General features: G+C 42.0%; 1 protein-coding gene across 1 annotated transcript in view; it reads right to left on the minus strand.

The window, feature by feature from the left end:
- Positions 1-571: 571 nt before the first annotated feature.
- LOC311144121 (protein disulfide-isomerase A5-like) overlaps positions 572-12,183 on the minus strand; it is a 61,030-nt gene continuing 49,418 nt past the window's right edge. Inside the window, exons 16-17 of the mRNA XM_084180096.1 lie at positions 2,785-2,919; positions 572-1,033 (exon numbers count right to left, since the gene is read on the minus strand). Coding sequence (XP_084036222.1) covers positions 962-1,033; positions 2,785-2,919 — 207 coding nt within the window. The 3' untranslated portion in view covers positions 572-961. The remainder of the gene's footprint in view (positions 1,034-2,784; positions 2,920-12,183) is intronic.

Below are 12,183 nucleotides of genomic sequence, written 5' to 3' on the forward strand. Positions count from 1 at the left end.
TGATGTACAATTTATGACGTATGTCGCGCAACGAGAGTTGAGTGTGGACGAACAGATTCAGTTCAGTCAGTCGTACTAATGAGCCCTCCCCAGCTAGCTAGTTTATGCTTGTGTCTATAAACTTTAACGAGAATTTGAAACTTGGGACAGTTCAGAATCATTCTGTTTTTATCAAAGTAATTGTTTGTTTTTATCGGAGTAACAATGTAGACAATGCCGTAATTGTACATTTTCTGTGAACATCACTACAATAAATGTGCTTAGTGTAGCCGATATCAGAACAGGATGACAGCAGGACAGAGGTGCTCAGCAAGTGGGAGCGAAGTACACACTGTGCCTTGTGTTGTTGTGTTGCCGGCTTGCAGCGCAAACACTCCCCATTTAGCAGTAGACTGTATCACGGTGACATCCAGATGGTTACTACCAAATCAGGGGTTAGAACCGGTTCAGGGAACAGATCCGAAAACCTGAAAAGGACGAAATATTTTGAGGAACAGAACCGAGAACGAAAGTGATCTATACTGTTCCGGAACAGAACCGTTATTTTAAAAGCATGGGAACCGGTTAAAAACAGTCCCATAAAAACTGAACAAAGCGCCTATGCAAAGCCCTCACTGTCACTCAGAAATGATTCCAGTGTCTGCCTGCCTGCCAGCTTAAAATCTAGCGCCATGCTGCTGTTGTTGCCAGCTAGCCAGCATGAACTAGCTAGCTGGGAAGGGCTCATCAGGACGACTGACTGAACCGAATCCATTCGTCTCCACTCGACTCTCAGCTGCGCGACATGTAATCAATTTGGGTACCAGGCGTGTCCGTATAGCCTCTCCCCTGAAACGCAACGGTTCTCAAGTCTCCGCCCCGTGATTTCACGTCATGATGACATCACGTGATGTCAGTGCTAAGAGGCCCCTACCACGGTCACAGTGCAGCGACAGGCTCCTCCCCCTAGCCACGCCCTGCCTTAAAGCTCCTCTTTCCTCTTGCCCTGGTCCCGCCCCCGCAGGCTGCGCATGAAACCTATAAACCCCGCCTCCTAGGGAGAGGAAGAGAGAAGAGGCCTGTGATAAATATAGTACCAGTCAAAAGTTTGGACACACCTACTCATTCAAGGGTTTCTCTTTATTTTTACTATTTTCTACATTGTAGAATAATAGTGAAGAAATCAAAACTATGAAATAACACATATGGAATCATGTAGTAACCAAAAAAAGTGTTAAAACAAATCAAAATATATATTTCAGATTCTTCAAAGTAGCCACCCTTTGCCTTGATGACAGCTTTGCATTCTCTCAACCAGCTTTATGAGGAATGCTTTTCCAACAGTCTTGAATGAGTTCCCACATATGCTGAGCACTTGTTGGCTGCTTTTCCTTCACTCTGCGGTCCAACTCATCCCAAACCATCTCAATTGGGTTGAGGTCGGGTGATTGTGGAGGCCAGGTCATCTGATGCAGCACTCCATCACTCTCCTTCTTGGTAAAATAGCCCTTACACAGCCTGGAGGTGTGTTTTGGTTCATTGTCCTGTTGAAAAACAAATGACAGTCCCACTAAGCACAAACCAGATGGGATGGTGTATCGCTGCAGAATGCTGTGGTAGCCATGCTGGTTAAGTGTGCCTTGAATTCTAAATAAATCACCGACAGTGTCACCAGCAAAGCACCACCACACCTCCTCCTCCATGCTTCACGGTGGGAACCACACATGTGGAGATCATCCGTTCACCTACTCTGCGTCTCACAAAGACACAGCGGTTGGAACGAAAAATCTCAAATTTGGACTCCAGACCAAAGGACATATTTCCACCAGTCTAATCTCCATTGCTCGTGTTTCTTGGCCCAAGCAAGTCTCTTCTTCTTATTGGTGTCCTTTAGTAGTGGTTTCTTTGCAGCAATTCGACCATGAAGGCCTGATTCACACAGTCCCCTCTGAACAGTTGATGTTGAGATGTGTCTGTTACTTGAACTCTGTGAAGCATTCATTTGGGCTGCAATCTGAGGTGCAGTTAACTCTAATGAACTTATCCTCTGCAGCATAGGTAACTCTGGGTCTTCCTTTCCTGTGGCGGTCCTCATGAGAGCCAGTTTCATCATAGCGCTTGATGGTTTTTGCGACTGGACTTGAAGAAACTTTCAATGTTCTTGAAACTTTCCGGATTGACTGACCTTCATGTCTTAAAGTAATGATGGACTGTCGTTTCTCTTTGCTTATTTGAGCTGTTCTTGCCATAATATGGACTTGGTCTTTTACCAAATAGGGCTATCTTCTGTATACCCCCCCTACCCCTACACAACTGATTGGCTCAAATGCATTAAGAATGAAAGAAATTCCACAAATTAACTTTTAACAAGGCACACCTGTTAATTGAAATGCATTCCAGGGGACTACCTCATGAAGCTGGTTGAAAGAATGCCAAGAGTGTGCAACGCTATCATCAAGGCAAAGGGTGGCAACTTTGAAGAATCTAAAATATATTTTTTGATTTGTTTAACACTTTTTTGGTTACTACATGATTCCATATGTGTTATTTCATAGTTTTGATATCTTCACTATTATGCTACAATGTAAAAAATAGTAAAAAGAAAAACCCTTGAATGAGTAGGTGTCCAAACTTTTGACTGGTAGTGTATGTAATAACCTTGTAGAGGTTAATGGTGTAAATACAGTATAAGGCATATCAATCGTGAAAGTTGACCTTCAACGGTAACAAGGATACAGTGCATAAATGAACATTCATTCACTCTTTTAATAGGGCACTAAGACTAAAGATCACTGTGTCACTTACCTCTCGGTCTCCGTTGTATTTTTCTGCGAACTTGCCATAGTTGTAATAGTTGAAGGTGGGGTAGCCCTCCACGTTCTCCTGCTTGCACAGCTCCTGGTTCTGTCCTTTAGTGCAGTCCACGGCAGCATAGGCTATCTGGGGTATAAAGCATGTAGAAGCTTAGCTTCAACATATGGTCATACACAGAAAACACTATGTAACAGCAAGCACAACTAACTTCCAAAATGGCCCGCTACATTAGAACCTCATGGATATGCTGGGGAGTGTATTGCATTCCTTTGAAACTAATTTAATGAGAGGTTAAAAACATTGATTGTTCTAAAGTGTTTTAACATTTGTATAAAAACATCTGCCATATGCGCTGGAAAATTAACAAGCTTAGGTCTACTAGGGTCAAATGGGTGCATGTTGCAGAATACTGTAAAGTTATTCACGACAAGAAAGTGGACATTTCAAGTAAATGCTTTCAACAAGGCTAATTTGGCACTGACTGAGTGGTTCTGCTCTGCGTCCACATTGATTCCCTCCACATTCCCAAACTGAGCATGCCAGGTTGTCTCTGCTCTGGGTTTAAGGGGAAGTTCACTATTTTACAACTTAACGTTAGATGATTCCTCACCTGCTCAGTTGCCCCTATCCCTCCCATTGATTTTGAGCTAACTGTGGTGTAAGTTTGTAGTGGCTGTTTAAAGCTGGAATCCTTAATGGTGAAACTGCCACGTCTGTTTGCAACTAAAACAACAAACACTGTTTTTTTCTCCCTTTGATATCATTGCACGCACGATAGGCACGTTTTTCAATTACTTGGGAGAGTATTCATCAGCTCCCTCCCTCCGGCGCGCGACGTCGCCAGTCTACTAACCACCGGTCCTGGCAACCCATCATTGCGCTCACCTGCTCCCCATCATTACGCACACCTGGACTTCATCATCACCCTGATTACGCTCCCTTTATTTAGCCCTCAGTAGTATCAGTCATTAGGTAGTATTGTTTTCTCTCACGTTCAGTACGTGTCTCATGGTTGTTCATCTGCATCGGTTCATTATTAAACTCACCTTCTCAAATCAAAGTGTATTTGTCACATGCGCTGAATACATTTTACATTTACATTTTTAGTCATTTAGCAGACGCTCTTATCCAGAGCGACTTACAGTTAGTGAATACATATTTTTTTTTATTTTTTTTTTTTTTTTTATACTGGCCCCCCGTGGGAATTGAACCCACAACCCTGGCGTTGCAAACGCCATGCTCTATCAACTGAGCTACATCCCTGCCGGCCATTCCCTCCCCTACCCTGGACGACGCTGGGCCAATTGTGCGCCGCCCATGAGTCTCCCGGTCGCGGCCGGCTGCGACAGAGCCTGGATACGAACCAGGATCTCTAGTGGCACAGTTAGCACTGCGATGCAGTGCCTTAGACCACTGCGCCACTCAGGAGTACAACCTTACCGTGAAATGCTTACTTCCTTCACCTGCTTCCTGACTCCCGGCGTATACGTTACATGCTTTGTCTAAAATTATCTATGTTATAAAAACAAATAAAGAGAGTCGCACACTATGTATAAACTCCCAGTAATTTATTGGGTAAAAAACCACCAACAACTCGGCATCAATGTGCCTTCATTTGCAGTGCGTGACCCTAGGGCGGCAACACATACATTCTAAGTGATTTCAAATTGGTCTCTCTCCATTCTGATTGTTTTATACTGTTCAATTAAACTTCAACCAAAAATAAATGTTCAGCATTTTCATCAATTTCCTGCACTCATTTGAGATCATTTCCACACTGCCATGTAGGGCTGCACGATATGGCCAAAAAATCTAGGCTTTATTTTTTACCAAATGTTGTAATTTGACTTGCGATTTAGATCAAAACACTTGGGTGAACTGTTGGAATCATGAAAAAAATGATTTTTGTAATTATATAGTTAGAAGATAATAGTGGGCACTTTGAATACAGTGTTGTTTGACATGACAATGAATGAAAATGCCAGGGAGAAGTTATTGTGACAGGGTAGGAACCAAAGTGTTGGTCAGTGTTTCCTAGGGGACCCTATAATCATGTAGCTAACATATTAATGCTTTGCATATTCCTCTTTGATTTAGAAGATACTGTTGCACAAACAACATGCAGATTTAGGCATACACCATCACTGGAATCAGGCTGTATAGCTACGTTTGCTCTGACTCAGTACATTTATTAGCTAGCTAGCTACCTAGCCAGCCAACTAACTAGCAATTAGCATTAGCGGCTAACACGACATAGCAAGTTGTGGCTAAGAAAATACAAACTAGCTGTTTACAGATGTAAGAAACAAACTAATAGTGTAATTATAAAACGTTGTGGATTTATATTAAGAAGCAAAGTGGAAGCAGCATTGTAGTCATCAACATCGTTGCATGTGCTGCATTGACCATGCAGACTGAATGCAAGTGTCTCGTGGTTGAGCAACAACTAATGCGCTCATTGAGTGACATGGGGCGGGTCTAGGTCTGTGTGAAAAGTGGCATGGAGAGAGAGAGAGAGAGAGAGAGAGAGAGAGAGAGAGAGAGAGAGGACTCAAGTAGCGGAGTAAACTATAAAAATGGACGTTACACACGGCATATCACATTTAACAAATCAAACATTAAAATACCGTTAAAGGTAAAGTAAAAACCCAAACAGGTCCGTGCATCAATATATACCGGTATATAGTAAAATACGGTATACCGCCCAGCCCTACCTGGTACTCAGCGCTGAATTTGAATAATCTGAATGATGAGGACAAATGGTGATGAGTGTTAGAGCTCCCATTCCGAAATGGACACAGGGCAGTCCTGGATCCAATATGCATAAATATTGTCCAGGACAACCGGTCAGATCCGAGTGAGGGAAGCAGCAGAAAAGCAATTTTTTGTACTATTTTATTAAACCCGGAGCCATTACCAAAAGGGAGCGAGAGAGAACAAGAGGGGCACAGAGCGAGCAGCTGTAGGCTATTAGGGAGTGGAGGCCGTGCGGTGTGTGTGGGAGAATGTGGGAGTAATAAAGGCTTCCGCATGCACGGGAGCATAGACGGCATGTCAATAAGGCTAGGGGAAGCTAAGCTTTTACTAAAGTGCATTTAATTACATTTCTAAAATTATATAGCCTAATTAGCTTACTCCTGTCTATACAGAAATCAATAAAATCATTCAAAATAGGCTACTACACCAGAAAGCATGATTTGGCCACACAAGACCATTAGCTTCTTTAAAAGAAAAAAGCTGTGGACTAGTTTCTTATGGCCCATAAACTACTTTCAGGGTCAGGAACCATCTAACATTAAGTTGTAAAAAACTGAACTTCCCCTTTAAGAAAAAATTACTAATACATTCCTATCAAGCTAGACCATTTGGAGTGGGTGGGAAAAAACAAATCACTCCTACTTAATAACAACAAAAGAGATTTATGTCTTGGCTGTCGCAGCATAGCAGTCAGAAAGGAACACAGCACAAATGAGCCGTAAATACCATCTCTCTGATACATAGCACGCCCTCCGCTCCGCTTGTCCTTTTGGATGGATCAAATGTCAGCCTGTTTCCCAAATGGCAACCTATTCCCTATGTAGTGCACTACTTTTGGTAAAAAGTGGTGCACTATACAGGGAATAGGGTGCCATTTGGGATGCGGCCAGCCTCCCAAAGACACAATGCAGCACATTGTGCTTGTCACCATTAAGTAATCACCATCCGTCTCCTGAGGACCAATATGTTGAATATGTAAACGATGGACGTCTCACTGAGACTAAACTAATTTCACAGTTTGAAGTGTTGCAATCATTTTCACTTGCAATAGGTAGGATCGTTTTTGCATCATTTTTTCGAAAACATTGTCTTCTCGAAGGCCTAGAGAAACATCACTAATGAGAGCGCGAGCCTATGGCACGAGCACTCGTTTAACCCACGGTCAAGATAGTTTGTATTGTAGGCTAGTGTGCAGGTGTTACTGAGGACTGAGGAAGATGTGTTTGCTAATTTGTTAGCATCGCCCTTTTCAAGATTAACTTCAACAAGAAGTTACGTTTTTGTTGAGTGCCACTGTTTTATTATTGCAGCTTGCTTGCTGTTAGCCATCTATGCAAATATTGGGAGACCGTGACTGGGTGAAACAATGTTGCATTTAAACTTTAGATCACCGGTTACTTTGTGTGCAGAACTTGATAAAATATGTTTGCAATGGAAAGTAGCTAATAGTAGTGAATTTCAATTTGGAAATGCTAAATGGTTGTGTTTTTGTATTGTCATTATTGGGGCCTACTGGCTTATTATGTCAGAGTGAATGGGATGCTTTTATTATTTTGTTGTGTGTGACTGTAGTCTTTCTATCGGTCGTGCTATATACAGTTGAAGGTGGAAGTTTACATTCACCTTAGCCAAATACATTTAAACTCAGTTTTTCACAATTCCTGACATTTAATCCTAGTAAAAATTCCCTGTTTTAGGTCAGTTAGGATCACCACTTTATTTTAAGAATGTGAAATGTCAAATAAATAGTAGTGAGAATGATTTATTTCAGCTTTTATTTCTTTCATCACATTCCCAGTGGGTCAGAAGTTTACATACACTCAATTAGTATTTGGTAGCATTGCCTTCAAATTGTTTAACTTGGGTCAAACGTTTAGGGTAGCATTCCACAAGCTTCCCACAATAAGTTGGGTGAATTTTGGCCCATTCCTCCTGACAGAGCTGGTGTAACTGAGTCAGGTTTGTAGGCCTCCTTGCTCGCACACACTTTTTCAGTTCTGCCCACAAATAAGATGGAGGTCAGGGCTTTGTGATGGCCACTCCAATACCTTGACTTTGTTGTCCTTAAGCCATTTTGCCACAACTTTGGAAGTATGCTTGGGGTCATTGTCCATTTGGAAGACCCATTTGCGACCAAGCTTTAACTTCCTGACTGATGTCTTGAGATGTTGCTTCATTATATCCACATAATTTTCTTTCCTCATGATGCAATCTATTTTGTGAAGTGCACCAGTCCCTCCTGCAGCAAAGCACCCCCAAAGCATGATGCTGCCACCCTTGTGCTTCACGGTTGGGATGGTGTTCTTCAGCTTTCAAACAGCCCCCTTTTTCCTCCAAACATAACGATGGTCATTATGGCCAAACAGTTCTATTTTTGTTTCATCAGACTAGAGGACATTTCTCCAAAAAGTACGATCTTTGTCCCCATGTGCAGTTGCAAACCGTAGTCTGGCTTCTTTATGGCAGTTTTGGAGCAGTGGCTTCTTCCTTGCTGAGCGGCCTTTCAGGTTATGTCAATATAGGACTCATTTTACTGTGGATATAGATACTTTTGTACCTGTTTCCTCCAGCATCTTCACAAGGTCCTTTGCTGTTGTTCTGGGATTGATTTGCACTTTTCGCACCAAAGTACGTTCATCTCTAGGAGACAGAACGCGTCTCCTTCCTGAGCGGTATGATGGCTGCGTGGTCCCATGGTGTTTATACTTGCGTACTATTGTTTGTACAGATGAACGTGGTACCTTCAGGCGTTTGGAAATTGCTCCCAAGGATGAACCAGACTTGTGGAGGTCTACACATTGTTTTCTGAGGTCTTGGCTGATTTATTTTCATTTTCCCATGATGTCAAGCAAAGAGGCACTGAGTCTTGAGGTAGGCCTTGAAATACATCCACAGGTACACCTCCAATTGACTCAAATGATGTCAATTAGCTATCAGAAGCTTCTAAAGCCATGACATCATTTTCTGGAATTTTCCAAGCTGTTTAAAAGGCACAGTCAACTTAGTATATGTAAACTTCTGACCCACTGGAATTCTGATACAGTGAATTATAAGTGAAATAATCTCTCTGTAAACAATTGTTGGAAAAATTACTTGTGTCAAGCACAAAGTAGATGTCCTAACCGACTTGCCAAAACTATAGTTTGTTAACAAGAAATTTGTGGAGTGGTTGAAAAACAAGTTTTAATGACTCCAACCTAAGTGTATGTAAACTTCCGGCTTCAACTGTATGCCTATGTTTAATAAAAAGTGCGCTCTCCTACATGGAGTGTGCAGATATTACGGTCGCTGTCTTTTCAGGACCACGAGCCTAGCTGTATATATACAAAAACATTTTCCTATAAGTTCTAATGTTACTGTCCCCACTACAACAACCAAAATACTTAAAAACATGTAATTTTGTCCTTCCATTCCATTCATTAGGACTGCTCCTTCAGGGGAGTGCCAATATGGCCGACCGGTGGCTTCAAATCCTCTCATTGTTCAATACATAGCATCAGCAATCCAGGGTTTGTATACAGCACCTGCTTAAAAACACTAGATGTGCGTAATGTCTATGTAACTTTTTCCTATATTGAATCTCTTACAGCAGCAGGGCCACAGTGTACCATCACTGCCTGCAGAGCAGGCTAACACCCTGATACTCATCCCAGCCTGGGCCAATCAATCACAGTTGCAGTAAATTGACATGAGGAAAATGAAGTCGTAAAATGATTGTTTTTTAAAGGTATGTGGCCAATGATGTTATTGATCCTCATTAATCACAACACAAGAGCTCCATCAATGAGCATTGAGAGATACTGGGTAGAGGACAGTTGGGTCAGGGTCTAGAAGAGACAGTTCATATTGTGGCTTTCACAGGGCAGCCATGTGTGACTGACTGGGTTCGAGCCCGGGTCTTTTGTGCCACAAGATTATGTGAAGCTAACACAAGTCTTCAGGCCAGGTTCCACATGCTTCTCTGACAGTCTTCCCAATTAATGGGAGTGGATGAAAACATGAAAATCCACCTTGCAGGTTATTAGAGCTGTCTCAAACACAGAACATTTCACTGCTTCAATACACAGTGTTCTCATTACAATTACAACACAGATCTTTGTGAAATGTGCATTTCCAACCCGCCCCTTCTTTAATAGTTGCTGATACTCAGTTAAATCAGAAGAAAAACATTGCTTGTATTGTAGCTACAAAGCCTCTGCATGCACATTGATAGCCCACTTTTTCCCCCTTAATTGCCCCTCCCCCCTTTTTTGATACAATACTGTGTGGTGTTAAATTGTAATTGGGTTGTTTATCAGAGCTAAACTGGTGGTGTTTGTTTTGGGTAAACAAGGCAGAAAATCAGCCCAATAGACTGTGATCCACATCCATGCCTGCATAGCGCCAATACACTGACTGGGCCCACGCTTTATGCTTACGCTGCTTTTTATCGAGCAAAATGTATCAGCGAAGGTCCAACGCTGCATACAGAGCCCTCAGCGCACTCGCCCTCAGCGCACTGTAAGCTACAATACAGAGTTTCCCTATATTTTGGCGGGAAACAGCTGTGAAGCAAGCTGTAGCATATTGCGTGTTTGTGTTTATGAGTCTGTTATTAAAGAATGGGAAACAATGTTGTGTATGTTTGCTGCTTTTCATTAAATAATGTAAGGCTGTCTTTTGGGCCTAAAATAAATATGTTCATATGGGCAGAACATTGTGTACATATAGCCTACAGAAATCTTATCAGTTATACAGTTCATGTACATATACATGTGAAAATTCTCAGATCTTGGTAAACAAGACTCTGTATAGAAATGGAAACATTGTGATTTTAGAGACACAAAGTAACAATAGCCTATGATTAAAGGGACTTTCATGTCAATCTATTGCTGGGCTCTCACCATCAAGTCATATGCACAATTACTTTCTTATTATTTCGATCGTCATTTATTAAATGACATCAGTGCTGCCATGTCAATAATTTCTACATGGCGGGAGAGTAACAATTCCAGCCAGAATAACCTAGAGTTTTTGGTCAACTCCAAGGTCCTCTGATAATAGCCTACCAGTCTTGTGTGCAATGACATCCCTGTGTTTTCTGAGGCATTATAGAGTTTGACAGGTGCTGCTCGCAGTTCGAGCAAGAAAACAAGAACTGATTTGACAAATTGATGCTTAAAAAAAGTACAGCGCACATATTTCATATGAATGGCCTACATCGAAAACGTTTTGGAAATGGCAAGTTCACTACTTTCTCAGCCATAAATGCATCTCAAGTGCAAGTGCGCCGTTTAGCAGCTCACGTCAGTGGGTTGGGGGTGCCTTTTCATTAAGAGGGATGTCTATCGTGAATTGCTAAAATAATGATTATGATCACACTTCCTGAATTTAAATATTATGTGGACACCTAAACATTTGGCAGCCAAGCACGAGATATCAGTGTAGCCTATTATCATCTAGACATGATGTTGAAATATCTTTACGCCTAGAATAAAAACCTCCAGGCTTCTGTCATCAGTCTCAATTGAATGAAAGAGGGGGGCAGTTCGGAAAAAAGAATCCCGTTCTAAACATCCTTGCCTTCTCTGTTAAATCACTAGTAGCCTAGGATATTGAATATGCGCATTTAATACTAAATATATTAGTAGGGTTTTAGATTAGGCTAGTACATTTGTCAAGTAATCCGCCCAACCCTGGCTACAAGGAAGGCAACGAAAGGAGCCTTCCTTCCCCCCCAACTCAGCCTTAAACTCTTATCGTGGCAGCAAAATGGAGGTTGCTACACCACACCCCGCCTGCAGACATCGGAGTCTGTTCTAAGTGTTGTTTACTCGGAGTTGACACATAGGAGATCCTTCAGCCAAGCAGCGTTACAGACACCCACTCTGCTATGCGTTTGTTATTGAGAGTCTCAGTGACGAAGTGGACACATTAGAGAGTGACTTGTTTCGGCCCCACCCTGTGACTGGGATCTGGGCAATAAACAAAGAGCTAGTAGATGGTGATGGTGCTTTGCGTGCGTCTAGAATAACAATATAAATTATTGGACCTAGGCGTGCGTTTAATGCAATGCATATCCACAGCAGAGAGATTCACCATTTAGACACATTCTGGGCTGAGGGTGCAGATCTTATTCTGAACAAGAACTAATTTTGGCTTGATAATATGAAGTCCAGAAAAAGGAGTTACCTCAATCAGTGATTTAGGAAACGTCTCTAATGTTACCATCAGAGATTTCCACATTCCAACAATGTGAATAATGAAAGATATGCAAGCCAAATACCAAAGAGTTTTGTGAGATTGAGTGACGCAACCATTACGTGTGATGGATTTCAGTCATTTAACACTTTACCTTCTTTGTTTTTGTGGTCAGCTCGTGTTATGATGATTAATGCTTACTGTGAGTGCAGCCAAGCACGCTCCCCTGTTGTTCAGAGAGTTGGCGTTACTGTGTGTGTGCGTGTGTACAGAGGTGAGTCAGACAGTTAGGGAGGGTCTTGCTAACAACTGGAAACAGTGACTGAGTTGACTGAGTCAGGGAGTCAGAATGTATTAGACTTTAAAGGAGGGAGGCTGTCAGATGGATTGAGAGGGTGAAGGAGTCAGAGTTTAACTGAGGCTGGAGGCAGAGAGGGAGTACAGTATCCAAGC

This window comes from Coregonus lavaretus (assembly GCF_964263955.1).
Source record: "Coregonus lavaretus genome assembly, chromosome: 16".
NCBI classification, from domain to species: Eukaryota; Metazoa; Chordata; class Actinopteri; order Salmoniformes; family Salmonidae; genus Coregonus; species Coregonus lavaretus.